This window comes from Anopheles ziemanni, chromosome 3 (assembly GCF_943734765.1).
Source record: "Anopheles ziemanni chromosome 3, idAnoZiCoDA_A2_x.2, whole genome shotgun sequence".
Classification (NCBI taxonomy): domain Eukaryota; kingdom Metazoa; phylum Arthropoda; class Insecta; order Diptera; family Culicidae; genus Anopheles; species Anopheles ziemanni.
Window position 1 is genome coordinate 80837620 of NC_080706.1, and position 27875 is coordinate 80865494.

The 27875-nt window shown below is 44.4% G+C and overlaps 5 protein-coding genes across 5 annotated transcripts; 3 read left to right on the forward strand and 2 right to left on the reverse strand.

Annotated features, from left to right (window-relative positions):
• Positions 1-882: 882 nt before the first annotated feature.
• LOC131285585 (phosphatidylinositol phosphatase PTPRQ-like) lies at positions 883-5427 on the reverse strand. Its single transcript, XM_058314445.1, has 6 exons — positions 4513-5427; positions 3563-3719; positions 2788-3492; positions 1579-2723; positions 1161-1506; positions 883-1085 (listed from the first exon to the last, which is right to left on the reverse strand). Exons 1-6 carry the CDS (start codon positions 5425-5427, stop codon positions 883-885), a joined length of 3471 nt encoding a protein of 1156 aa, XP_058170428.1.
• Positions 5428-8840: 3413 nt separating this feature from the next.
• On the reverse strand, positions 8841-11231 carry LOC131287021 (ATPase family gene 2 protein homolog B). The gene is made up of 2 exons (XM_058316035.1): positions 9175-11231; positions 8841-9095 (listed from the first exon to the last, which is right to left on the reverse strand). The coding sequence occupies exons 1-2, from the start codon at positions 11119-11121 to the stop codon at positions 8949-8951; spliced, it is 2094 nt and encodes a 697-aa protein (XP_058172018.1). The 5' UTR covers positions 11122-11231; the 3' UTR covers positions 8841-8948.
• Positions 11181-12842, forward strand: LOC131285586 (dipeptidase 1-like). Its single transcript, XM_058314446.1, has 4 exons — positions 11181-11220; positions 11478-11643; positions 11701-12473; positions 12538-12842. The coding sequence occupies exons 1-4, from the start codon at positions 11181-11183 to the stop codon at positions 12840-12842; spliced, it is 1284 nt and encodes a 427-aa protein (XP_058170429.1).
• A 253-nt stretch (positions 12843-13095) lies between these two features.
• Positions 13096-14592, forward strand: LOC131285587 (dipeptidase 1-like). The gene is made up of 4 exons (XM_058314447.1): positions 13096-13111; positions 13172-13331; positions 13392-14164; positions 14234-14592. Exons 1-4 carry the CDS (start codon positions 13096-13098, stop codon positions 14590-14592), a joined length of 1308 nt encoding a protein of 435 aa, XP_058170430.1.
• A 1025-nt stretch (positions 14593-15617) lies between these two features.
• On the forward strand, positions 15618-17051 carry LOC131288985 (dipeptidase 1-like). Its single transcript, XM_058318171.1, has 3 exons — positions 15618-15787; positions 15866-16626; positions 16693-17051. Exons 1-3 carry the CDS (start codon positions 15618-15620, stop codon positions 17049-17051), a joined length of 1290 nt encoding a protein of 429 aa, XP_058174154.1.
• The last annotated feature ends 10824 nt before the right edge of the window (positions 17052-27875 follow it).

Consider the following 27875-nt stretch of genomic DNA (forward strand, 5'->3'; position numbering starts at 1 on the left):
AGAACGACTACTTGTGGGTAGAATAAATACTCATATTTTATGGATTTTCCGTACTAATTTTAATCGCAACTCAGATTGTGAAAAGTACATAGCAGATGAAAGATACGGCAAAGACCTCTCAGTGCTTGTACGCTTCATAAGTAATTATGTAAGCTTTTGATTTAGCATCGCTAATGTAATTTTCCGTAATTGAACCAGTTTTTGTTGAAACATTACAATTTTTTCCTACTATGACTGTCTACTTAACATAAAATTAAAAGAATATGTTATTGCTATTGTATTTATTTGTGGTGCAATGTTATGTAAATTGTTGAAAATCTCTTCGAAATGCACCGAACACTTCATTTCAATTTTGCTTTATCATACAAATGAAAAAAAAAAAAAATCTGATAAATTATTATTTTTGTGTTTCTTAGCAATGAATAAGAGAGTGATTACCAGGCTGATAAAAATAAAAACTGTTTTGAAAGGAAATTTTCGGAGTCAACATATGTTTTTTTTATAAGAAAAGAATGAATCATAAGATATTTTTAGAGAATATTATCAGTTATTGTGAAATGGGAACAGCGCAAACAATTTACAAAAAAATAGCCGATGCGAAATGGCAATAAGTTCAGTATTGAGTTTTATACCGTGATTACATTTTATTTCAAATAAATAATATTAATCTAACATATCCATCAAATCATGCAATGACTAACATTTCAACATCATTCGTTTGAACCGCCCAAATGTGCGAGCAATAACAACATAGCTACAATTAACCAATAACAAGAGCTTACGTGTGCTGTTTTTACCTACAGTATTAGATTCCTTCATTTCACAGTTCTCTTGCATAGAACGGCACGAGCTCTATTTTTGATACCATTTTAAATGCACGAATCACCATTTCCCGCTTTCGATATCACTCGGTGCAAAGCTGGCCATCGCACCTGATCCAGGGTTGACCGATTTTGGAAACTTTATGTTAAACATTGGCTTACCGCCGTTGCCCACTGTCACACTTTCCACCTCCATAATGATGTCGGGACGACGCTGTTCAGTTTCAGTCTGCTCGATGACCTCCACGTTGCTTGTCTTTGGCTCTGAACGGTGCAAGAAAAAAAAAGAAAATAGATGTTTTAATTTATTACATCCGAGGAAGTGGACATTGCAGTTACTTTTTCGATTTAGTTTGGAAACAAACTCCAAGCAGCACTGGTAGAGGAAAGCGTATTGATCAAGCGTTTGAACCATCTTCACTCGCTGTCGTCGAAGGCGCTTCACGGTGTCGTACACGTTGACTTTCTTTTCCTGCTGCATCCTTTGCAGAAGGATGTCCAACGCAATGAAGGTCCCGGTCCGTCCAACTCCTGCACTACAATGGACCACGAGCGGTATGGCGTAGCTTTTCCGTTCAGTTCGTATGATCTTGGAGAATTTAATAAGATCCGCCGGACTGGCAGGGCAACTGTGGTCCGGCCAGTCGAGGAAATGATAGTGAAAGACGGCTTTCGATTGGATTCCCTGTTATGAATGAAGTACAAGAAAACCCCTTGTTAAAGTGAACTAGTTTCGAACCGTTTTCCGCCGGCTTACCTTCGACACCAAAAACAATCGCTTGTAGTAGAGGGATAAATTCATCTCTTGTGTACATTTCACTTGAATGTCTCCATACTCGATGGTTTGATTGAAGCGAGGGTAATATTGGCAACATTTGTTCTTATCGTGATCGATCGGTTGCGTCAGCATGACGATCGATTCGATCTCGTACTGCAGCACCATCCGCCAGAAATCGTAACACGTACCCTCCTTGGGACCTTGCGTGGCAATATACTCCCGCTGGTACTTGTAGCCCTCGATGAAGGACGCGTTGATGTAGTCGTTCGCATTAAGCTCATCGTGTTCCTCGGGGTCCAGCAGAACGCGATTGGAATCGAACGGTAAAATATTGACGTAACGATTCTTACGTTCATTTTCCCGTGCACTAAAGAACGTGACCGTTTCCACCAGGACGGTGTCGCAAAAGTAGTTGATCCCCTGAAACTCCTTGGCAACTTTTTCCCGATTCGACTGGAAAAGTTCATCATACTGATTGGGGAAATTTTTCAGGGGAATATCGGACGGCTCGTCTGTTGGTGTGCGTCCCGAAAGTTGTGTAGGAAGGAGTAGCCTCTGTTTACGCCACAACACAAGCAAACCTCCGATGAAGGCCAACAGTAAGGATGCGACGACCGTGCTAATGATCAATCCCACCTGAATAAGCGAGTCCGTACGGAAAGACTGGAAGGAGGAATCGCTGAAGCCACTGCGTGAGAAAACTCTCACAATCAACGCGTACTCCGTGCCCGGTTTCAGTGGACCGTTGCAATATATCTTGCCATCTTTGCACTGCTCCTCGCCAACCACGTACTCGATACGGGCGTCGGCACGGGACGTTGCATTGATTGGGTTCCAAAACTCGGGAGTCGTCTGGTATTGTTCAACGCAATGCATGTTGCTCACCCGATGCCAATCTAGCATTTTGGGCCACTGGATATCTCCGGTGGTGTTCATTAAACCAGTTCGAGGTTCGGGATCTTCTCGACAACCCCGTTCCGATATCAGCAAAGCCATGTAGCGAATACTACCGATATCCGATGCAAGATTTATCTTTCCCAGAACTATTTTGGCGGTGTTGGTTGGGTTGGGCGCATCGCGAACATTCACATTGAGCAAATCTTCCGTTTGATTGATAGTGGGAACTGTAAAAAACAGTTGTCGTAAACGTTAGGAGAGCAACTTAATCCCATACATAAGCATACTCACTTCCGGCCGGAGATTGAAAGGAAATAGTTGTTTCTGGACTCTGTTCAGCCACATCGGCCACTTCTACGCTTATCAAAACAGTATAAGTGTATTCAGGCTTGAGTCGATCTTCGACGTAAAAGTATGTGTCATTAATCTCATCCGCTTGAACCCCAACATTCCACGGCAGTTCGTGAGGCGGAGATCCATCTTCTTCCCGCGTACCATACAATCGTCCAACGAAACCTGTCAGATTCCCATGCAACCGACATGGAAGTTGCCAGGAAAGTTTTACCGCCGATCGGTACGTCTGGTTCAGCTCTGGGCCCTCTATTTCCGCTATGGCAAAGTTCTGCACGCCTTCCGGTACACTGGGAAGGGTAATCACATCCTGCGGCTCGGTGTATGAACCAACGCCTGCCCCAGTCGCTGCCGCAACCTGCACGGTGTACAGCGTGAACGGACTCAATCTTAAGATCGTGTACTCAAACTCATCTCCGTTCCAACTACGCGACTCCTGCGGCTCAACTTCATCGCGCAAGTCAACGGTTTCGTTGTACTCCTCAAACGGATCGCAGATCTTCGGAATGGGATACTTTTGCTCGATCATACGCACGTGAATTCTGTACCGTACAACGACTCCATTCTTCACGGTGGGTGCTTTCCACGCGACTACGATCGAATCACGATTACCGATGAGCTTCAGAGAACTGGGGCTTTCGGGAACTGAAAAGAAGTACGTTTTCAAAGGTTTTAGTTGACACCCTCGTGCGTTCTACTATCCAATAAAGGTTACCATCTTCTGCCGTAGAAAACACATAAGCCGAGGTTGGATCAGACCAACCAGCAATGTTCTGGATTTGGGCAGTGCATTCGTACGACGTAAAGGGCACCAACGGATCAACGATGCCTTCGAAGCTCTCATTACCGCTAATAACGAACTCTCTCACAATCTATAAAAATGAAAGTTCACAGTACAATAAATGGAATGAAGAAAGTACAACGTGCGTGACCAATTTTCCCAGTAAATTTTTAGTCATCGTTCTTAGTCATCTTAGCGTAACAAAATTGAGATAATTGTAGTAGCACTGAAAAGGTTATTGAGTTACGTATCACAAAAAATAACTAAGGATTAGTAGATGTCGACGATGTCCTAGCGAGAACTCTATCATTTGGCCACCGTAACTTAATTTTGCGCTGGGCATTGAAACAAAACGGAGAAACGAATGAACAGATTACACGATTTTTTATGAATAGAATTCGGTACCTCGGTATCGAATCGATAAATTGATATCTTCGATTGGGTATTTTTAAAGGTTTTAGAGTGGAGGCACAAAACAACCATATAACTCATATAGTTCCTCGCATATAATTCAACTAATTTAATTCGATAATAAAGTTCAAAAATACCCTAGTTTACCCATTTTCCGCAGTTCGACAGTACCCTAATCTGGTTTAACAATTCTATTTGGAAGCAGTCAACTTGTTAAAGCTTGCCCTATACATTTAAAATTCCGGTAAACGGGTTTTTTTTAAATTGAGCTGAACTTGCCGCAGCATTTATCGACTAAGTTAAATTGCAATTAATTGCAGGTTAATTTTTTATTGCATCTAACACCAAAGCCTTTCCAGACCTGTCACATTTTTCCGAATATTAATACGCGGAGATGAGAAACAGTTTGTTCAGATTTACTGCATAAATTCGTCACGCATCCTGTACTCAAAGAACAATGTTTTATATATTACCTGAGGTTCTGGATCAACTTCACCATCCAACGCCTTGCCGCAGCTAAAACGCACGCTGACCAGTAAACAGTTGTTATTATTCTCGCCGTGCAGTTGGGTGGAAAGTTGCAAACTGCGAGCCTTGATGGACAACGCGCGGATCGGTTCTATGTGGTAAGAAAGAATCGTTCGTTCGTTCGTTTTCAGCGTGGCAATATCATTCCTGCCATCATTGTTACTGAAGGATATCGGTATCACTTGTACCGTGTAGGTCATGCAAGCTATCACCTCGCCAAAGGTGACATGCTGATCGTCGGTGGTGTTCGAAAAGACCGTTATCGGCTCGCCAGTTTGAGGATCATTGTACCACGCTGCCAATCGGTACGATCCCACACAGTATGTTCCATTGACGGGAGCTTTCCACTTGACGGTCAAGGAGCGTGGTTCCACTTCGTTCAGCTCCAACTCCGTCACCTCGGAAAGTTGATTTTCTTCACGCACAGTGTCCTCGATGGTTGCTGGTGTGCCTTTGTCATTGCTTTGGTCGATCGTGTTCACCGTGAAATTGTAGCGCATACAAGGTTCCAGATCAGTCACATAGTAAAACGTGATATTTCCAGGAATCGTTTCACTGTCGGATCCCCACGTGATGAGGTATTCTTTGATACATGCATGTCCCTCTTTCGGAGGTTGCCAACTCAGTAGGACGGTTTTTTCTAGGCTTGTATTTGATCGTAGGTCACGTACCGGGCCAATGATTTGGGGTTTGACGGTAGTGTCCAATGAATTATCTGCCCGAACCGGACACACTGGAGGTAGAGTACATTGACGTCCCAAACATTTTGACGAATGATTGGTTGCGGCTGAATTTGATTTACAAGTTTCGATCATGTTATCCACGTCTCCCATGCTACACTTGATAGAGCCATTTTCCATATGGCCTGGCTTAGAAGAATCCAAGGCCTTTGAAATTTTGGTTTTCCGTGGCATTTGTTTTGACGAAGCCTCTATGTTTGGAGGTGAGACATTCACAGCACATTTTGATATCGATGTTTCAGGATATGTAATCAATTGAAATGCTTTCCGCACTGTAATGTTATAGTTTCTAATTTCTACTAGCTCAAAGTGGTACACTCGGCATGGTATCAAGTTGTTGAAAGTGATGGAAGTATTCGTAGTATTTACTACGCTTGAATCATGCTCAACGATGAAGTAACGATTTGATTTACAGTCGGATTCCATCTTCCATTGGACAATATAATATGTATCCTTTTTTGATACTTCTAAGTCAACAATGGCTGGTTCCCATATTCCGCACACACACGTTTGTAGAGCCATGTCTGTTTTACATACTTTTAGTTGTACAATTTTACATCGACCCACTGACAACTTATACGTCTGAAGATTTTCAATTTTTGAGTTTGTATTGCTCGTTTCGACATAAGTGTTACTTTTTTTATTCAAGAAGTGATATCTAATTTCAATCTTGTACATACAATTTTTAACCTTTGTACAATCTTCTTCTTGCTCCCATTCTGCCACATTTATTTTTCCTCCTTTAAAGTCGATCGCAACGTCAACATCACTACAAGTGTATGATCCATTTTTGTCAGTTTCGATAGGCTTTTCAGTTTGACTAGGCACACGAAAAAGCATGGTAGCAGCCTTTCCGACGCACGCATTTTGCATCACCAAGCACAGGACTCCGAACCATAGGTGGAAAATGAGTTTGAACTTCATCGCAACTGCTTATCATCACTGGACGGCAAACAAATAAGCAAAAAAAAAAACACTAGGAGTTCGATTCGATCACTGTTCACTCTTCACTAGGGCATAAGTTTCATCAAGTCCAACTTGGTATTACACAAAGTTGAGTGATTCACCTCGATAACTGGAGCTTTGAAGTATTAGAGATAAAACATTGGAAATTGGAATAAGAATGAAAGGGTTTTGTATATAGAAAGGAAAAGTGTTAAGGTCCACTATTAAAATATCGTTTCTCTTTTGTCAATAACATTCTTTCAAATAAATTATTTACTTTGCTAGAGATAAATGTGTTGATTAGAAATTTAATGGGAAAAACAATCACAAACACGACAGCAACACACGATAGACGCAAGGAAATCCTCTGCCAAAGTGATATCGATCGACGTACGGCGTTAAACAATTACGGCAGTGATTTTCACACCTTCATATACGTTTTTTCGCGATTGTCAGCACCAAACGAATCCTGTATCATCGACCCATCAATAAACGTATTTTCAATTAATCCATCACCCATTGGCGTTATCAGACAGTTCCATATAGCTTTACACCATGTATTGCCGCGCTATCACTGACTTTACATTACAAGGTGAAAAACTGGCACTTGGAATTCGATTCTTTTGCGTAGAAACGTACCGATTGATCGAGAAAGTGTAGTTCTCATTTCAATCCACACGCGGACCAATGGCCTACGAAAGCATATTAAAATGTTTCAGATAGATTCGGAAGTCGTATTTTTCCAGAGTATATGTTCCGTGAGGTACGGAAGTGATAAAATCACCAGTTCTTTTGCTTACGTCAGCAGAGTAACTAGACGATCGGAGAACGAAAAACTACCGGCTACAATCGTGGTCCGCGAAAGACTGTCACCAATGGCGCGATATAGGTGTTTTGCCCCGGGTGGTGGCCACTCTGCAGGGCGGTAGGGACCAGCGTTCGCTTATCTACTAGTACTAGTGTGTAAGGAAAGGGTTTTTGTTATTTTCTTTTTTTTTCGGAAAGCAGGACCCAACTGGTGTTGTTCACAATCGAGGGCTGAGATTGGGTGTATTATTCATTGTGTCGTTTGATAAGAGGCACGCGTGCTTGTGTGGGGTTTTTTTAAAAATGCGCATACAGCTGCACAGAATTCAAACGTCTGTGGGTGAGCGATTAGATAAGATATTCGCGCCGTTATAAAGGTGTGAAAGAGGAAACACTATGTGGTGATGTGTTCCGTTATCCTACATGTTGTGCTACAGCTCCTTGAATTTTTTAAACGTGTTTCTAGACGGCTGTAATATTTTTTACCTCGGTTCGGTATCAGAAAACAAAACCCATGAAGCAAAACAATCGCAATATGGTCAAATTGTCATTATGAGTTAGCCAATTTTCATTTTAGCCATTCTGTGTTACGACTACTTATCTCTGTTATCAAAAACCCCGAAGACGCCCATAGCCGATAATCGATCGGAAAGGCAGATGCCGAAGATATCATGCACAGCACATTCTATTCGTTCGTAACTCCAACACATGGTAGTCGAATAGACACCTCCCGAACTCGGTAGGGAGCCATGTTTTGGGCTTGGCAGACTGTTGCGATCAGTTGCACGATAAGAACGAGGTACTACGCTAGTTGGTCCGAACTGGACGAAACGACAACAGCGCGAGAACATTGTGACATTTTGTGGAACTGTCGCCACTGCATTCCGGCGCCTGGTTGTTCTTAACGTGTCGTTACAACAAGTGTATGTGTCAGTCCCTTTCAAGATGCGCCGCCGGCATCCGATTGACCGGAATGGAGCGGAGGAAAATGGTAATTAATGGCACCAGATAGTGATCTTATCGATACGCATACGGTCGCATCTTGCATCGGGTTTGCAAAAAAACGACTCCACACCTTTGGGTGGAAAACATTGGTGAACCATTCCTTTTTGCCTATCAACATGCTAATTGTAATGTAATCAAGCTAAACATAAAAAAATGACATTGAAATGTGAGTGAGGTATTGAGGAAACAGCAGTTTTCTTTGCCAAAAAACCGTCTTGCGAGACGTATAGTTCAAGAAGCTAAATGTTAGCATTTATTGCACTTAAGTACAACATGTGTCTTTTGGATACAAATGCTCTCTTAAGGCTCGAAAAGTAAACCATATCACCCTTACTAAAGGGCTGTTTAAATAATTAATAGCGTGCTAATATTTCTCAATCGCTAAGACTCCACTGAAACCATAACAGCTGGATTTATAATGGTTTGAAAAAAATGTGTATGGTATATTTAACTTATCAGTTATCTGAACAACTTTAAATTGACTAACTTTATTTTACTACCAGGAGGCTTTTTTGATCGCTAACTTCCTAGGTTTTAGTCACTAGCAGAGCCAGCACATAACATTACGTATGAACGGACCTATATGTTTGTAAGGTCTATCTCTATCTGCATCTATACAGCTTTATGAGCTGCATACATATGTTTTATTTTGATAAAAAACGTTTCTAGCTAGTTTGCGACTGTATTTTATAATATTTCCTTTTTTAAATGTTTCTTTTTTCAAATCGTTGCAAATATCAAACAAATTAATTAAAAGTAAATATTTGGCAAAAGACCTTTTCGCCAAAGGTTTAAAATCATAAACCATGTTAATACCAACAAAGTATTAAAAAGAACTTACATTCGATGAGAATATTGGAACCAATCCAGAATCGCCGGCACTGTCATCTTTCCCGGTTCGCCTCATAGTTGTGGTACAGTTTGATCTGCTCTTTTGTCAGTGAAGGTCGGACATCTTTAAATGCTTCTTTGAAATGCGCCATCGTCACCGTTTTCGCCGCTAGGTCCTCCGTTGCTGCCACTAGGGCGGCCTGTAGGAATATGTTAAAAAAAATAGAAATTATTCAAATGAAGGGCTTACCGGAAGGGGCAATGAAATTCTTTTGGTACCTGAGTGCAAAGGTTAGTCAGATCCGCTCCGGAATAACGTTCGGTTTCCTTCGCAATCACAGTTACATCCACATCGTCCGCAAATGGGATGGTTTCACCCAGTTTCTTAAGTATAGCAACGCGCCCATCTACATCCGGTGCCGGTACGTGGATCAGTTTCGTCAACCTTCCCGGTCGCAGCAGAGCATCGTCGACCATATCGGGCCGGTTGGTGGCCGCAATCACAATCACTCGCTTCGCATCCCCACTTAACGCACGTGCCGTTTGTTCCGCCTGCCCAATACCGTCCATTTCCATGAGCAACGTCGACAGGATGCCCATGTTAACGGCCGCCGGTGCACCTTTCTGCCCAACAGCGCCACGGTTGCCCACCAGCGAATCGATTTCGTCCAGGAACACGATGGCCGGTGCATTCGCTCGAGCTTCGTTGAACAAGCGCGTGACAAGTTTCTCCGCGTCACCCACGTATGGCGAGTAGAGTTCCGCGGCGGACAGTGATAGGAACGTCATTCCGGATTCAGAGGCGAGACATTTCGTGAGTGTTGTTTTAGCACAACCCGGCGGGCCGTACAGAAGGATGCCCTTTAGGGGGTTGATACCGAGGCGGTAAAATCGAGTTGGGTCCTTTAGCTGTTCGATTATGCACAACCGTAGCAATGATTTAAGCTTTTCCATGCCGGCAAAGGAATCGAGCGATAGCGTGACGTCACGCCCGATCAAACCAGTCGCATTCCTAAGGCTACTTGGACGATGTTTTTTCTGAACCTCCGCTAAAACATTCTCGAAAGATGCGTTACTCCGGGGTATTTCCCTTGCCACGTTGCAGTAGAGCAGCTCCAGTTCCGCACCGACATAACCAGCCGTTCGGAAAGCCATCTCGCTTAGCTGCTCCTCCGACAGTTTTTTGCTCGAATTAAAACATCGTAACATCTCCTCTCTTTGCATTTTCGAAGGTATTCCAAGCGTTATCTCTCTGCCCAGCCGACCCGGTCTTCGTAAACGATTGTCCAGGTTTTCGATCATCGATGTCGTACAGATTATGATCAAATTCTCCATCGATGCGCGGTACTGATCGACTAGCGAAACGAACTGCGATGCAATGCGAGCCACATTCGCTACGTCTTCTCCTTTTTTGTTACCGATCTTTGGGCAGATAGTGTCGATATCTTTCACCAGCAATATGATCGGCGTTTCTCCGCATGTTAGTTCCTCGAAAAGCTCCAATCTTAGGAAAATTTTCCTCAGTTCCGCTTCAGTTTCGCCGGGAAGGGAGCGAACGAAGTTTAGTCCTCGTATTTCAAACAGGGGTAAATTTTGTGTCGTTGCCAAAGATTTCACCATGCTATACTTTCCAGTTCCACTGGGGCCACTTATAAGGAGGGAAATACGTTCGGAAACACCATCCTCCAACTGTTTTCGAGCGCAATCGATCCCACCGAGCGGTTTAAGCTTAATCGATTGAGTGATCTCAGGATGGTATACAATTCGTCCGATTTCTATCCGTGTTGCTGGTCCCATTGCACCAAAGTTGGAAGGACCATCAGTTTCCTTTACAAACGCTGCACTGATTCCCATATTTCGGTCCTGGAGAAAACTAAAATCGAGTCGGGTATTTCGAGCGAAGAATGTTGTCATCAGTAGGGAACACAATACTTCACAGAGACAATCTTTCGTCAGCAACAGTTCTACGCGTAACCGGGGGCAATCTAGTCGAACATCGAGCGTCACCTTTTCGAAGTCAGCTATGGGCTCCTGGATTTGATAGATCTCCAACAGTCGATTGGAGTAGATGGGTTTTCGAGCATTCGCATCTTCTATTAATTCAACTGCTTCATGCGCAAAATAAGCCTCTCGGTGAATCGAATTACGATCAAGCTTTCCGTATATACGCCAAAGGAATTGTCGACCATCCTCCAACCGGCAAATGGCCGGTGTGCCGGGTAACATTTTCCATTCCGTTCGATCACTTTGTTTCGGCCACACACAACATGTCTGTGGTGATGTAAATGCGGGTTCCAGCTTCGGATCACGGTCAAGGGAAAGCCGGTATGGCTCCATCACTGATAAAAGTCGTTTAGAAACGTGCTTTTCCACAAGAATCGTAAAAACGACTGAAACGTAAACAGAATGTTTGTAAACAACGAAGGGATGTCAAAAAGAATTGTCAAGCAAACGGACTAACTAGGTTCATGAACCCACCTGAGTAGGATCGGATTGGTGGTATACGTAGAACACTTTTTTAAACCAACCGTTTTTGCTGTTAATTATGATTTATTTGATCAACCATCACTCATTTCTTTTAGTTTCTTCCTTCACACTTCTACTATGGATGGCAAGTATTGTGATTTTGATTTCCTTTTTGACGTACATTGGCAAAGATTTTCACATCGGAATAGTAAACGACGAGCTCCTGGGCACAAACGTTCTCAACAGCAACTTTGATGATCACGAGCGAATTCTTATCGTCGGGTAAGTTTAACTGCGCTCTACAATTTAAAAAAAATCATAACATTTCCTTGCTTGCAGACACAACAATTTGCCGGTGAACGTAGCCAAGTTAGAAAATAATAATTTGCGCGAATTCGACCTCCATTGGGATTTGCAGCGCCATTCGGTGTGGGGAAATAAAAACACCAGCCGCACGGATCTAATTCGGCTTCGGGAGGGTAAAGTTAATGGGCAAGTATGGTTTGTGGAAGCCAATTGCACACAAATGCCAATGGAAGCCGTGCAGCACGTGTTCGAACAAATAGACACCCTGAAGCGACTCATCGATAAGCACTCGAAGGATCTTGCACTCGTCACGGGTTCGGTGGAGCTGACGAACGCAATCGAGCAAGGAAAGATTGCTTCTCTAGTGGCTGTGAAAGGAGGTCACTCTATAAACTCCAAGCTTGGGTTGCTGCGGTCACTTTACGCCCTCGGCGTACGGAGCATGTCGTTGGCGTCGGAGGAAAACTGTTGCAGCTGGGCCGATGCATCGATCGTGGATGATATGGACAACGGAATCGCCAATCTGCGTCGGGATCTTTCGATCTGGGGTCGGTTAGTGGTATGGGAAATGAATCGTTTGGGCATGATGGTTGACCTTTCGTACGCAAGTTACGGTGTAGCACTGGACGTGCTTAGATACAGCCGTGCACCGGTGATCTTCAGCAATGCGGGAGCTTACACGATCAACAGGCATCATATGAATGTTAAAGAAGACGTTTTAACTCAACTTGCTTCAAGAAGAGGGATTCTAATGCTCACGTTTGATCCAGTAATATTGGGTGGATTTACAATCGATAATATCCTCGGTAAGTAAACTTCAGTACATTATTTTTCTTTTCTTCTTACCCACATGCTCGGTATCCTTCATAGAACATCTTAACTATCTAAGGGAAACAATCGGTACGGATCATATCGGAATCGGAAGTGGATTTGAAGGATTCGATAACATTCTTTACGGACTGGAAGATGTATCAAAGTTTCCAACATTATTCGCCGCACTTGCCGAAGGACACTACTCCGATGGGGAAACGTTTCCTCCGTGGTCAGTGGAAGATATGCGAAAGTTGGCTGGATTGAACTTTTTAAGACTGTTGCATCGAGTAGAGCAAGTCAAGGAGGAACTCTCATATGAACAACCGTTCGAGGACGAAGGAATGGAAGACATTTTCGATTAACGTTACAATAAATTCGTTGAACGGCTTGTGCACAAAACAGCACACAATGACCATTAATTATCAATTACATTGCGAATGTCTTATCAGTGAGCAATAAAAACAGAAAAAGGTATCCCAGTATCTCTCGTACAGTCTGGTTATCTAATCCGAACAATCAATTGAACCGGTCGTTGGTACGCTGGTCAGTTTCATTTGTTTTAGTGTGGCGCTAGATTCGGGCGAGCTTAGTTGGGGCTTACAAAACCCGGAAAAGATGGTCTTCCAAACGCGTAAGTATGTGGGATGCAAATGGAGTGAACAATTATTGATTGATTGATGATTGATTGAAGTTTTAAGCAACAAGAAGCTGTTGGCGGCGTGTGCGATTGCGGTAGTGATAACCATTTGTGCGATCGTCGTACCGATCGCCGTCGTTAACTCGTACGACGATGCTCCGACGAAACGTTTTTCCGGACGGGATGTACTCAACCAGGTTCCATTAATCGATGGGTAAGGTGTAAACCTATCTGGCTTGGTTGAAGAAGACTGTTTTAGTGTTTCTCTCCACAGTCATAATGATCTACCGTTCAGCATCTATCAAGTGGAGCGCAATTTGATTAAAAACTTCAATCTAGACTCCAATCTTAAGCAGCATCCGGTATGGTCGAGTGTTAACACAAGCCATACGGATCTACCGCGAATACGCGAGGGCAAGCTTGGAGCACAATTTTGGGTGGCGTATGTCCGCTGTGCCGACACACAGTATAAGGATGCAGTAGCGCGTACCCTCGAACAGATCGACGTGACGAAACGGATTATACGGAAATATCCGAATGATTTGAAGTACGTACATTCCGCTGACGGCATCATGGATGCGTTCCGCGAAAAGAAGTTAGCTTCACTGATCGCCGTTGAAGGTGGTCATTCGATCGATTCCCGTCTGGCGATATTAAGGCTGTACTATGAGCTGGGGGTTCGCTATATGACCCTAACGCACTCGTGCAATACACCCTGGGCTGATGCGTCACCCGTGGATGATGAGCAACCGGAGCCTTCGGTGCAGCTGAATAATCTGTCCACCTGGGGACGTAACGTCGTGTGGGAGATGAACCGACTGGGCATGATGATTGATATATCGCACGTTAGCTATGGTGTGATGCGGGATGTGTTGAGGTACACCCAGGCACCGGTAATCTTTAGCCACTCGTCGGCTCACTCCGTCTACGAGCATCATCGCAACGTGCAGGATGACATCTTACGCCAGTTGGAGACCAAACATGGCATTGTAATGGTCAATTTCTACCCCCTGTTTGTTGGAGGCAACACCATCGATGATGTTATCAGTAAGTACCGATCAGTTGTACATGGTTATTTAGGATGCTTTACAAAAGCTTTTCTTTTCAAATCCCTAGAACATCTGAACCACATCCGATCCATTACCGGTGTTGACCATATTGGGCTCGGAGGTGACTACAACGGTGTTCCTACTACTCCCGAAGGCCTAGAAGACGTCTCTAAATATCCAGATCTATTCGACATGCTTGCCGAAGGAAGGTTGCGATCAGGCGAAACGTTTGAACCGTGGACTGAGGATGATCTGAAGAAATTGGCTGGACTTAATCTGCTACGCGTTTTCCGTGAAGTCGAGCAGGTTCGCGACAGTCTTGTTGACGAAGAACCGTTCGAGGATCTTATACCGTACGAGGAATACGAACGAGCCGGCGTGGCCGTTCAGCCGTGCATGACAGACATTGACATTCATAAAAACTGATGGGAAACTAAGTTCTACTACGTCAGATGGGGTTTTCTATGGTCCCCTATCTCCTGATAGCGTAATCCTTGTCATTCCGAAACAAAATGTCCATTGATCAGTGATACTTCAAATTTGCGCCTTTATGACGCAGCTGCTACCATCGTCTTGGAATCCGCTATCAGCTCTGATACCATTTGTCGCCAAAATCTCGTCGCGTTTCGTTCGACGCTCAATGGAACGACAACTTCCTATCAGCACTATATTTTTTCCCATCCGATCACCAACAATCATCCAGTGGATAGCATTATCGGATAGAGCCTAACCTGTTGTCTTTGTGTGTATAGCCTCAATGCTTGTTTGTCTTTTTATCATACCCGTCCGTAAGATCTAGTAGACGATGATATTGTAGCTCCCAGCATTGAATGGAACGAGACGTTTTCGCGTCGTCCGGGTAATTATATTTATGACCATTATCATATCAGCTAAAGTGCTGCGTTGTTCGGGCAGGGGTATGAAGATTCCGGGTCACCGTGAAAGGGGTGGGTGTGGCGGAGGGGGGGGGGGGGGGGGGGGTAGGGGGTCCACACTGAAACAATGAGACGTACCAGTGAACTGGTTTAGTAGTCGGAGGTTTGTCACGGTGATCGGTACTGCAGCAGATTGAGAGAACATGCCATTTTTCTCTACAGGTAATTAGCGAGCACGTAACTCGGTAGAGTAGTTAAGCATTCCGGCATCTACGTCGTGCAATCGACTGAGTATGCCATAAAGAAATACACTTCTTGAGTGATAGTGCGATTTTCGTGATGTAAACACTTAAAGCATAGCGTTAAAGCTGCAGTGCCATGCTTGGTACAATGTATTAGTGGAAAGAAATAATCGTAATCTGCGTTGAATCGATTGTTTTAATGAGACTGTCATTTGTGAGGGAACCGGTATTTGCTTATCTTTGGATCCAGTAGTTTTAAGCCCTTCTGAAATATACTGATGAAATTCTCGATTCAATCATATCACGTGGCCCATTTCATTGAAACATTTCAGTTATGGCCCACAAGAAAACGGTGACGCTTGGGATCCTACTTGTTTCGGCTGTGATGGCCGTGGCAATAGCGGTACCGATAGCTTCGAACACTGGATCAGATAGTGACTCTCCGGCGCAAATCAATCAACTCTTCGGCCGAACGGTACTCGACGAGGTGCCGTTGATCGATGGGTTCGTATGGACATTTTCGCAATTTCGATGTGCTCGGAGAGTAATTTCTGAAACACTGCCTTTCATTTCTAACGTTAGCCACAACGATCTACCCTGGAATCTGTACAATTTTGAGCGCAATCGTATCAATGGATTCGAATTGAACAGCGACCTGAAGACGCACCCTGTATGGGGCCCGTCGACCAGCAGCCACACGGACATCCCGAGGCTTAAGCAGGGCAAAGTTGGGGCCCAATTTTGGGTGGCGTACGTTAGTTGCGGGAACCAGTACAAAGACGCGGTCGAGCGCACCCTGGAGCAGATCGATGTGATCAAACGGGTTGTGCGGAAGTACCCGGAACACCTCCAGTACGTTACGTCCACCGAGGGCATTATGGAGGCGTTCCGGGCGGGAAAAATCGGTTCGCTCATTGCCGTCGAAGGTGGCCACTCGATGGATTCACGGTTGGCCGTGCTGCGCATGTACTACGAGCTCGGTGTGCGCTATATGACACTGACGCACTCGTGCAACACACCGTGGGCCGATGCGTCCCCGATCGACAATCAGAACGACGCACAACTGCGAAACGTTACCGTGTGGGGTCGTAACGTGGTGTGGGAGATGAACCGGTTGGGTATGCTAATCGACCTGTCGCATGTGAGCTACGGTGTTATGGTGGACGTTCTCGAACACACGAAGGCCCCAGTCATCTTCAGCCACTCGTCGTCGCACACCGTCTTCCAGCACCATCGAAACGTACAGGATGACGTGCTGGCGAAGTTAGTGGAGAATAAGGGCATTATAATGGTCAACTTCTATACCGGCTTCATCGGAGGACGATCGATAAACAACGTTATCAGTATGTTGCAGCAAGGAATTGCGAAAACTTTGCGAGTTGTCTAAAACCTTCTATCTCCCTTAATAGCGCATCTTAACCACATCAAATCAATCACCGGACCGGATCATATCGGACTCGGTGGAGACTTTGATGGTGTCGACGATGTGCCCGTGGGCCTGGATGACGTCTCGAAGTACCCGGACTTGTTCGACCTGCTTGCGGATGGCACATACACCAACGGTACCACGTTTACGCCCTGGACGAGGGAAGATTTGCGGAAACTGGCCGGCGAGAACTTGCTGCGCGTTTTCGGTGAGGTCGAGCGCGTTCGGGACAGCATGGTCGATGTTGAGCCTTATGAGGATTTGATTCCCTACCAAGATTTTGTCGATGCCGGTGTGGCGGATCAACCATGTATGAGTGATATCGATATTCACAAGGCTTGAACAAGTGATAGGTTTGACGGTTGGTACTTTTACGATTCATCAATAAAGGTCATTCTCTAAAATATTATGTTTGATTTACGGAAAATTTTTCTAAATTCTTCAATTTAGTGTTATATTTAAGGGAGAATCTTTATCTTTAGATATACATATGGATCAGGCATCCAATTAAGATGAAAACGTAAGCATTTCAAACTTGTCACATACGGTACTGTTGAAAATAAATCAACTCAAGGTTGTAGCTAATATGAGCGTATGAATCATATGACAAAAACTTAATTGTAGTAAATCTGATAATTTGATTTACTCCAATTAAGTTTTCGTCGTATGATTCATAGTGTTCAAAACAAATACAATTAAATTTCTTGAAATCAACAACTATCAAATACCTCAAACTAGGTTTACTTTGTTAGCTTAGATGAGGTAAGTTCCACGATTCGGGCCATAATTTTCAATGATGCGTCCTTTTAAAAAACTCTGTTTAAGTAACAATTTAAGAGTTTTACAGTTATTTTGACAATAGAAGAGATGTAAAGGAAGTACTATTTTCGGCTTAAGGGATAAATATTGGCCAACCTTACCTTATTATGTTTTTTTTGGCTAATTTTAACCATTTATTAAAATTACATAACATGTCTTAGTCTAAAGTATACTTTTAATAAGCTTCTCCAACCCGCTGCTGCGCAAACATATGACGCAACATTTAAATCATCCAGCAGTTTCCATTGAACAAACATTCAATTCGTACGAATCCCTTCCGAGCGGGCAGACCCCAGCCAGGAAATGTGCAACTCTTGCGCATTGTTGGCACATTCCGGATTTCCATTGTCGCTAGCGTCTAGGCTCGGATCGGTCCGGCAGAGCAGCGGGATGTCCAGCCAAAAATCCCTTACCAAGAAGGATAAAGGGAAAACGCTACCTTCGGAACAAAGACGCTCCGGTCCGATATTCGGTCGATGGATCCCTTTCCCGAAAGAGTCCATATGCCGCCGGACAATACCCCGATGACCAGTTGCTCACGTAGTTCGCATACCCGAAACCCTGTCGGACGCTCTTGAACCGGGGACCCGTTCCTTTTGATACCAAGCTGACCCTCGGGCGGGTTAGGGTGGTTGTAAAATGGAATGAGTTACGCAAGCTGGTTGGCCTGAAAGAACTCGGCTCACCCTTACGTACATGCACGCCGTTGTCTGTTTCTGAACCCTTCCGTTGTGCCGGCTTGGTCATGTGTGCCATTGGTCTGACGCCATTGTCCACAGCATCCGGGGTTTCGAAGCCGTAACAGCAGGACGCCGGCACGAAACCTGCGTCATATTGCACGAAGCCCGAGACTGACCGCGCCATCCGGGTAGGAAACGACGAACTGGGACATTATTACCGATTATCGAAATGTGCAACAAGGCCCGGGTGTTGGGTTTGCGCATTTTTTCGTTCTTCTCGGAACCAAAACATTGCCGCTTAGCGAGAATATTCCACTGGCATGCTGATTTTTGGATCTCCTCGCATGTGAAAGGATACGACACCCCCTACTGATTCGGTTATGCGCAATACGTTGTAAGTTTTCCGACTATGGCGTCTACGAGAACCGGTCCCAATCGTCTGCTAGCTAGCCATAAATTTTACATCAACCCAAAGCTGCCTAGGGCTGCCGCTTTCATACGACACATCCACGAGATGTCGGGCGGATTTCGGCTGGACCTAAGACAAAACTAAAAAAACGAAGCAGGCTCGTTAGCATAATCACATAGCGTAACTGGAGCGGTCTGGTTGAATGGACCTCTGGGAAACGAGTCAATTTGGACGTCGGAAAAATCCTTTTCCTGAATCATAAATTATCATTTCCTCACGGTCGAAGATTGTGTGCCTTTCTGGTTTTCGAAGAGTAAAGAAGAAAACGAAATGCCATTGGTTTGCATCGAAAATTTGATCTTCCAGCGGGTTATTTTTTTTGCTTCCAAAGGGCACTTTGTAAAGGACATATTTTTCTTAAGGATGAACGAAACAGATTTGGAAACTCAGGAAACAGCCTTTGCGTAAGCTGTTCTACACTTTCTACACCGATGGTGCAATAAAAAAATTAGCCACGCAATGATGAGTTTCATCTGTGCAACGATGGTGTTGGAGTCGAGTGTTGAAGAGCCGATCCTCCGACTACGGTCCTTCGAGCCGTCTCAACTTCTACATCCTTTAGTGCATTCTTCCATCGGTACCAAGTGGTTCCACGTGTGGAGTGGATAATTAATTATCAACCATCACGTCAGTATTTCTTGGCGAACCGATCGTAAAGCACGAGTAGAAAAAAACACTCCCAAATCGCACAACCAAACCCGATTCCGAAGCAAAGGGTATCCGATTGCGATCGATAAAGATTCCGGGAAGAGTTAATGATTTATTAGGAGTCGTTTGTACGGAAAGCGCAAAGGATCGAAGACACGTCCCGGCTGCAAAAAAGGAAGGATGGATCGTAGCTGAAAGGCATCTGACACCCTCCGTAGCAAAAGGATACTTGAGGCGAAAGGATGAGACGCTGCAAAGCCAACCACGTCACGATCAAGCGCCAAGTCTGTCCGGTCGGGAACTCGAGAGTCCCGAGGCTCTGAGGAGGTAAAGGCAGATGTTTTTTCCCTTTTCTTTCGAGCCAAAAGAAGTGTGAAAGGATAACACGCGTTTGTTGCCTTCTGCGTTGGATCGTCGTCATTGAAATCGAGGATCGAGGGAGGTGGAAAAATGGGTTTCTATTTAACGGGATTGATGATCAATTTTATTGATTTTTCCCTTTATGTCGACGTTCACGCAGAAACGATTTTTGTTCGATCGGTTTCCCTTTCATTGGTTCTTAAGGTTCAGATGCAATTCTAAATTTCGAGTGTACGGAAAATGCGATTATCTTGACGCCAACACAAGCGTTCGATCAACGGAAATGTGTGAGTAAATAAAGATAAGTTATGATGATATTTTCTCCTTGTATGATATTGATATCTAGGATCTTGAAATCTAGGTCTATTGTGATGCTAAGTTTTGGTAGAAAACCTACTATTTTTTCCATTATAGTTTACAATTCTTGTATTACAATTCTTTTAATTGAACTCATCAATGTCAATGTGTGAAATAAAAACAGTTTTACTGATCATATATTTGACTAACATCTTATCGGGCGGAGTTTCAGCTGTGGAACCCGTAGAAACGTACTGATTGACAACCAATCCCAAAATGTTGAAGTGATGAAAGCTTTATCGGTGTTGAAAACAATGCTGGCAATGCTTAAATTTAAATGATTTGTTGTGTTTAATGAGTACTTTTCATTAATATATCAAGCGGTGTTTGTTTTCTAGCCCGATAATGGAAAAAGAAAAGCAATCAATAATTACAATCGATAGCTACAAAAATTTTGTAGATTTGCAGATTGTTTATTGAAAAAATTTAGCTATTGACCATGACCTTTTTACAAAGTCACAGATATTCAAAACTGCTCAAAAGACTCCTTGCGTTTAATTATAAACCAACTATTTCGGCAGTTTTTCTTGGAAGAAAGCGGAAACATCTGGCCTTCCAATCATTAACCTTGACGGAACAGATTCCACTCGCCCGGCAAAATTCGTGGCAAGCCTATATCCGGTGGTTAACCTTTCTACCGCCAGGAATCCGTACAAACGTCTTCGTTTAGCCGCCAGCGACGGGCTGCTGAAAGGTCGTCAATTAGATCCGTTTATCGGAGACATTACTCACCATCAGCTCGAATCCTTCTCAACGGTGCAGATAATTGAATTGGACCAGCAAGTTCTTTGGCAGCCAAGTGAGGGGGTTCGAATGTGCCTCGAGTCACCGGTTTATGGGGTCTTTCGAACGCAACGCGACGACGCGCGCTGAATGATGAGTAGTGTACCGAGATGGAAAACGGTGTACGATCATCCATTTTCCTCGGCTTCTCTAGTGTCGTTCGAATGTGTCCTAGGGGTCCGGTGGTTCGTTTGCGGGAAAATCGGCCATCATATCGTGCCCCGAGATTCCGGTTCGACCAACGAATAGGGAAGGCTGAACTATGAGGTGTCGCTTCACGCCAAAGGGCCAAACAGAGTTTGAAGGACGGTGTGTCGAACGCACACAGACACTCGCACATTGTTGCCTGGCAGCGGCTCCCGGAGCGATGGCGTGGGAAACTTGCAACAGGCACGCTGTACGACCTGACAACGCGAGGCTCACATTTCCATGCGGACACTCTCGTCGAAAATAACCCAACCTCTGGCCGCTTCCGGCGTGCGGCGGGCCCTTTTTCCCATCCTACTCCCAAACGCGTTCGGAAACATGTTTGTCAGCCGCTTATCAGACCGTGTAATGTATTTTTCTCCATGCGTTTGCGTTTTTCCAGCAACCAGCAAGCGGCCAGCTGGAAGGAAAAACCCCCAAAACAGACCCAACCCAGCACATCAGATTGATGCTATTTTCATCAGCCATTGCCCATGGTTTCGAGCTGGTTACATGGAAATGGGAGGCGGTTTTTCTGCCAGCGTGCTAACGGAAAAGCCAGAACCAACAACTTCAATGAAAGCAATGGTCGGAAGGATGCCGACAAACGGGCAAAAGGAACCCTAGGAAGACTTATTTCGTTTTAATTAACTATTTAATCACTTTTTTACGCACAAAATGGAAAACCCGACCGACAAGGGTAGGCATTTCTCGGTGGAAAACATCTGGATGGCAAGTGAAAGTATTCGAAAAGACTGACAAGAAACGATGCAGTTCCATTTCCGTTGCACCATTCAAACACATCAATAAAAGAATTTGTCATTTTTCTTCAACGAATTCGTGCGATGTAAATTTTGGAAACATATTTAGTAGACAAATAAACTTGGTAACAATCAATCGATTAACTGTTTTAAATTAAAAATATCTTCATTGGTGCAGATGGTATTTCCGCCATAAAGAAGTGATTGCTTTCGGGGTTTGGAACATGTGTGTCAAAACATTGGTGACGCCAGTCGCCTCAGGAGGAAGTGGGTTCTTTATCGACGAACCGAAAACTAAAATCCCAATGTCGGAAGCGCTACTCAGTCGGAAGCGATAATCAATCATAAGCGTGCCACGGATGGATGCAGAATTCGACAGGTTTGGCGTCGGGCAAAGGCAAACAAAGAGTGTGTTTGTGGTTTGGTGGAATTTACTTTTAATGTTTCGAAGTAAACGAACTTAAAATCATTCAATTTCTTGTGTCCTGATGTTGTTAACTTAAAGGAAATGAAACTAAGAGGAAAGTAAAAACAAAAAGTGAAATACATTTGAAAACATACAACCGAACTTAAGGCCAGGAAAAGTGAACATATGTCAGTTAATGCTGGAACTTATTTATGCCGCAGATAACCGAAACGCTAACGGATTTTTCAAAAGTATTTTAAAAAGATACAAAAAAGCCCAATCGGTAACCGACAAAACGGTTGTAAAACATGTGAAAAAAAAAGAAAAACTCTGATCCCGCTGCCGGAAGTGCGACCATAATCAGCTCAAATTGGTCTCCGGAGGCTCCCGAAGGCGCGCACTAGACGGCGGAAGCGTCTGAAAGTGTCGAAGAATGTGGCCCGAAGTGTTGCCTCGAGTTTCCGCGTGTCCTTTCCAGCTTGCGGAACGAGCGTCGATAGTAATAAGAAAGCAACAAAAAATGGAGGAAAAACACAGAACAACATAAACAACCACTTTTGACGCGTCCTTGGCGTGGCATCCTGTGGCACCGATCCGCGCCGCCGCCAGATCACATCCGGGAGTTTCGGTAGAGTTAGGCCGAAGCCGTTCGGGAAGATTAGTCACATTTCGTGGCAACGCGGAAACAAATAAAAAAAAAATAAGTGCGTCGAAGGACTCTCGGCGTATATTTTTCTTCGATTTTTCCGTCGCCAAGCCGGAAGCCTTCTCCTGTTACGTCGCGCGACCTTTTTCGCTGACCTTTTGGCGGGTTGCTTGCGTGGGGTTTTTTTCCCCCGAGTTTCCCTTTGGTTTTGGACGTGTCTTTCGATATATTGCCGTTATCGGTTTTGGTCGGCACTCGATCCTCCATAAACAAATATCCTTTTGCACGCGTACCAGCTGCATTGCTTTAAAACTCTTACTTACCGAACAGTTGCACCCATAAATGGGAGATTGTTTTTCACGTTTTCAACAATTCCTTGTGGTGGGAGGAAAAAAAACGGAATCCTTCCACTTCAAAGAACAAACACCCGGACACTGTCGGGTACGATCTTCATTTCTTTTGAATGTGAAAAAGGCGACATAGAAAAAAGGTCGGCCCTGGAAACCGTTACGCATGGACGGTAGTGTTTTGAATATTCATCGTGTTCGTGGAAGCGAAAACTGCCGGAGCTTATGCAAAATTCGGTCCTTCAAAGATCGCTCGGTCGGTTGCACTTTGCCTCAGTTGCCGACCAAAAGTCCCGTTTCATCTGTACCGGCTGTTCCCTACTTTTCCTAAAGATGAAGATCGATATCTTCCTAGCGCAAGGTGGACCTCCACACGGTGGTGTGATATCTCACACCATTTCCCGGGGTCTTCCGTGCGAAGAGCGACACCTTCGTGGGTCGGGAAAAAGACCCGGATAAGCCACGCTTATGCGGGCGTCGTAACCCGGTGTGAAAAGTGAACTGTTTTCGTTACAATTTTCAAAACAAATATATCTCCGCTTATTTTCTAACCGCTTTTCCTAAATACTTTGTGCCGGACTTAAGCTTTAACCGATTGCGGTGCGAAAGATCTCATGTGTGTCAGATGACGATCTCCGCGATCGATCCGTCACATCCCTTCGACGTACAATGCGCCGCGTTGGGTATAATCCTTTTTCTTACACGAAAGCCGCCCTACGCAGGTCTAAAGATGTGAGTCACAGGCTGGTAAGAAAAGGTGAAATAAAACGACCGAGAATGTACCAATCGGATTTTCCTCCCGAAAAGAAAAATAAAAGGAAAGTGTTTATACCTTCACCGTCCTGGTGGTGTTCGGTTGAAGGGTTTCAACGTTCTCCATGTCGCAGCCCGGCCTAAATCCGTTAGGTGCATTGTTTGCGCCTGCCTGTCTGCTTTCTTCGCTCGTGGAGCTCCAAGAAGGAAACCTACAGGCCTCCAGCGCGTACGCGACCTCGAACGCAACCGAAAAGCCGATTAGCCAACTGCAGACGAGCCGCCAAAAAGGTTTTCGGGAAGCCACAGAAGCACACTGGGCCTCGGCAAAAGGATTAAAAGTCTACGGTAGACGAACCCGCTGTGAAAAAGGGGGCCCTGCTGCGGGCACGTTTTTCCGGACCACGCCGCGTGCGGATGTTGCCCCGTGCGCCGTCGATGACACTCTTTGTTTTCCGTTCTATATGAGCGCGGATTCTTAAAGGCTTCACCTGGGAAGGTGGGCACGACTCGGGCAAACACCTCTCTTTGTTACCGTTAGAGTTTTCCTTCGGAATGAAATTGAAGGGTTTCCACTCGAATCGGTCGGTGAGAGAAAACACAAGAAAACTTATGCTTCTTTCTTGTCAGCACATATTAGATATTAGTCACATGTTACTTTCGAGTTTATATAACAAAACATTTAAGTGTCTCAGATGTGCCAACTCAATAAAAATACATTTTATTCTTCTCAATCCGTCTCTGATGATGGCGATTTGGAGTACGATTATCTTACCACCCTTCGAGGTTGTAGCTAAACGAAGCCATGACCATTTGTTAGGACTTTTACTAGTCGGTTTTTTCTTCATTCCTCTTTTTGAATACTACTTTCGTTTTTTTATACTCCCGCTACCGATAAAGATTGTCCTTTTCCTTCGTCACCTTCTTGAGTTTTTGTTCCGTGTTCTCCTCCATCTCTGTGTGTTTTATTTCCACACACGCACTCATCAAGCAGTGTGTGCCATTTATCAAACCCCGGATAGTGTTCCCGGTGTTTTGCTGCCTCGTGGTGGAAAAGTGTGAAAAGCATCCGTTAACACGCGGCTAGGAAAAGTAAATCCGAAAAAAAATTGAAAAAATCCCAACTTGTGTTTTTTTTTCCACAACCAAGCTGACCAGCCGATGCCGGAGGGTTGGACTAAAGTGTTGTCACATTCACTAATCTGCACACCACCACCGTTGGGCGCTTCGGGCCGGCTGGGGAATAATCGATTGCGTTCCGAGTAGAAGTTTGTCGCTCTATCAACGATAGGAAGTTGTTGTGTGCGGGATGATGAAGTCGTTTAGATTGGATGTGTCACAAGTGTGATTTTTTAACGTCAGAATGCATGTGTGTCCTTTAGGAAGATCCTTCTTCGAGGGTAAATCCAGACGTGGTCTTCTAGGGTTATAAGGCTTTGAGAAAACGATGGAGTGGATCAGCGGAAAAAAAGTTGTTGAGAAAGAACAAACATAAGTATTTTAGCGAATTTAAAACAAAATAAAGTTAAAGTTTTGAAACGTAAGTTTTAATTTGAAAAATGAAATGCAAAAGACCTGAAACCTAATACCCTTAACAAACTTCGAAGAATTCATTCAAGTACGCTTAAAAAGGATGCTGATATCCTTACACAGGCGTCACCCTCGCATGTGCTCCACACAATCAATTCCTCCGAGTGTCTGTCGAAGACGGCAAGATAAATGTTTTCCTCGGATCCTCATCTCTGAACTCGCACCGACCGCAAGCGCGCAAATGCGATGGTAAAAAAAGAGAGAGACATGATTTATAACCTTAAAAATAATCTGTAAGAGAAGCTAGTGAGGGTTGTACGTGGCTTGTGGTACATATGGCGGCAAGCAATGAGGAACAAAATATCAAACTAAATATAGGCTTACCGGAGGCCGGGAACTATAAGTTTGCCAACTAAACCAGCAAGAACGGAAGCGTAGAAAAAAGCGTTAGGAAAAATGGGAAACTCTTGTATTGTTTCGTTGAGAGATTTTTTATTCAAACCCCTATTGTCTTAGTTTTAGGATATAAGTTGTATTTTTTTAAAAGGTTTCAAATAAGTTGCGTTTTAATAAATCAATGATAGTTTTATAGAAGCATTTTGGTTCCTTCGAAACACACAGAGATGTATCTCTTTCTAAAACACATTATCTTAGAACCGCCCGGAAGCGGCCTACGGGGAAAAGTAATTGACTGTCTTGTGGCTGGGGCTTGGAATATGAGAAAATTGTAATCGGATGTCAACCCCCCCTCACGAATGACCTCTGTTTGTTGATGGTCAAATGGATCGAGATAGATAGATGAGGCGCAGAAACTTTGCAGCGATGTTGTCCAAAGGCATGAAGGAAGGGAAAACCTCAAACGAAGACATTATTATCATCAAATTACCTCCAACAGGGGGAGGGAGAGTTAAGGAAAGATCGCATTCGGGAGGACATTTCTCTTCTAGGCAGTCGGAGTAACCGAAAAGAAATGGAGAAGGAATGCTTGATGCTCGTTATTATACGCCACGTCCACCGGTCACCGAATGGATAACAAATGTCCACTTCAGTGTGGTCGAAAAACTGGTGCTCTCGGGCAGATTATGCGTCCTGCGCTGGTGAAGGGCCATCAGCTTGTGACTTATGCAAATACGATTAGCCTCCTTCTCCCGAACTCGGATGCGTCGCGATCGAAGACCATCCATCCATCCATCCATCTGCAGTGCCATCCGCATAGGCTCACATATGGATTTGAGGCCGCCTTCGTGACATCCGCCTAATGAGGCCGGCTGCGTTTGAGGCTGGAATTTTCCGGAAGCTTTCTCCGTGCGCCGCCGATGGACGATGATTAATCGATCAGCAGCGGTCTTCGGGATCGATTTCTTCCGGCGCCACTAATTGGCTCCGGCGGTTGTCAGTTTACTCTGAGGCAAAATGGATTGGGTTCTCTCTCCTCCAAAAGGTGTCCGTTTTCGCTTAGACCCTTGCCATTTACCCCGTTCCAACAGGTTCCTGATTTCCGAGCCCCGGACCGGCTGTCTGTCGTCAGGTTCCCGTTCCTCAACAAAACCCCGAAAGTCCTTCCTTTAACCTACTTAAAACACATGACGCTCGAACGAACGAGTTCACCCCGAGGGACACCACGAAACCGAGTGGGTTGAGTGACGTTTTGTTTGACAGTTGATGGATTCCCGCTATGGTTCGGTTAACCGGCGCGGAGTTAAGTGTAGAGTGTGTCTCGCGTGGCAACGCCGACGGACCCAAACCCCTTTTTCGAGGGCTTTTGCGAGAAACAGAGTGTTACCCTGCCACATGCCTCTGGTTGTTTGTTGTTTGTCAGTTGTTTGGCCCTCTCGTCGTACCAGGGCAAGAAATAATAAACAACTTCACCCACACCCTCTCGGAACCCTCTCGAAAAGGTGCGCGTTTCGAGTGCATTTCGGTTCGATTGAGGACAAATTATTCGTTAGATTTCAAGTGGCGTGCGAACGGAAACCCACCGGATCGGAGGGAACGATTGTCGGACGGGGGTGAAAAGGGTTTGCTAAACGGGTTTGAATCGATGAAACCGCACAATTATGATCGATGTTAAGTGGTGGGTTAAGTGTCTTTCTTCCCGTGAACAATGCCGATGACAAATCCGATGAGGAGAAGGGTTTTAAGGTAAATATGTTAGAAATGGGACGTCACTTGCAAACAAACAATGAGGTGGGAAAAAGTAAAAGGAAACTAATGGCCTCATAATGATACATTATTATTTTGTTGTGATCTTGCAATGCCATAATAACACTTTTTTAAACAACTACTTCCTCAATATAACTTAGAATAATTTTCCTTCCAAAACAACCCTTAACCCAAACCTGCCATTTTTATTCATTCTCGCTTCGAAACCAACCAACCCTTTTTCTTCAAAATGGCTACCCGTTAACCCCTTTCACGACT

Bases quoted from the DNA above. Each gene is read 5' to 3' on its own strand.
- LOC131287021 (XM_058316035.1), bottom strand. From the start codon at position 11,121: ATGTTACCCGGCACACCGGCCATTTGCCGGTTGGAGGATGGTCGACAA. The intron at 9,096-9,174 runs GTACCAAAAGAA...ATATTCCTACAG, and splicing joins TGACTAACCTTTGCACTCAG to GCCGCCCTAGTGGCAGCAAC.
- LOC131285587 (XM_058314447.1), top strand. The intron at 13,332-13,391 runs GTAAGGTGTAAA...TTCTCTCCACAG, and splicing joins CAGGTTCCATTAATCGATGG to TCATAATGATCTACCGTTCA. The intron at 14,165-14,233 runs GTAAGTACCGAT...TCAAATCCCTAG, and splicing joins CACCATCGATGATGTTATCA to AACATCTGAACCACATCCGA.
- LOC131285586 (XM_058314446.1), top strand. From the start codon at position 11,181: ATGCGGGTTCCAGCTTCGGATCACGGTCAAGGGAAAGCCG. The intron at 11,644-11,700 runs GTAAGTTTAACT...CCTTGCTTGCAG, and splicing joins GAGCGAATTCTTATCGTCGG to ACACAACAATTTGCCGGTGA. The intron at 12,474-12,537 runs GTAAGTAAACTT...TATCCTTCATAG, and splicing joins TACAATCGATAATATCCTCG to AACATCTTAACTATCTAAGG.
- LOC131285585 (XM_058314445.1), bottom strand. From the start codon at position 5,427: ATGGAAAATGGCTCTATCAAGTGTAGCATGGGAGACGTGGATAACATG. The intron at 3,720-4,512 runs GTAATATATAAA...TCATTTTTATAG, and splicing joins AAGTTGATCCAGAACCTCAG to ATTGTGAGAGAGTTCGTTAT. The intron at 3,493-3,562 runs GTAACCTTTATT...ACTTCTTTTCAG, and splicing joins GTTTTCTACGGCAGAAGATG to TTCCCGAAAGCCCCAGTTCT.
- LOC131288985 (XM_058318171.1), top strand. From the start codon at position 15,618: ATGGCCCACAAGAAAACGGTGACGCTTGGGATCCTACTTGTTTCGGCT. The intron at 15,788-15,865 runs GTTCGTATGGAC...TTCTAACGTTAG, and splicing joins GAGGTGCCGTTGATCGATGG to CCACAACGATCTACCCTGGA. The intron at 16,627-16,692 runs GTATGTTGCAGC...CTCCCTTAATAG, and splicing joins ATCGATAAACAACGTTATCA to CGCATCTTAACCACATCAAA.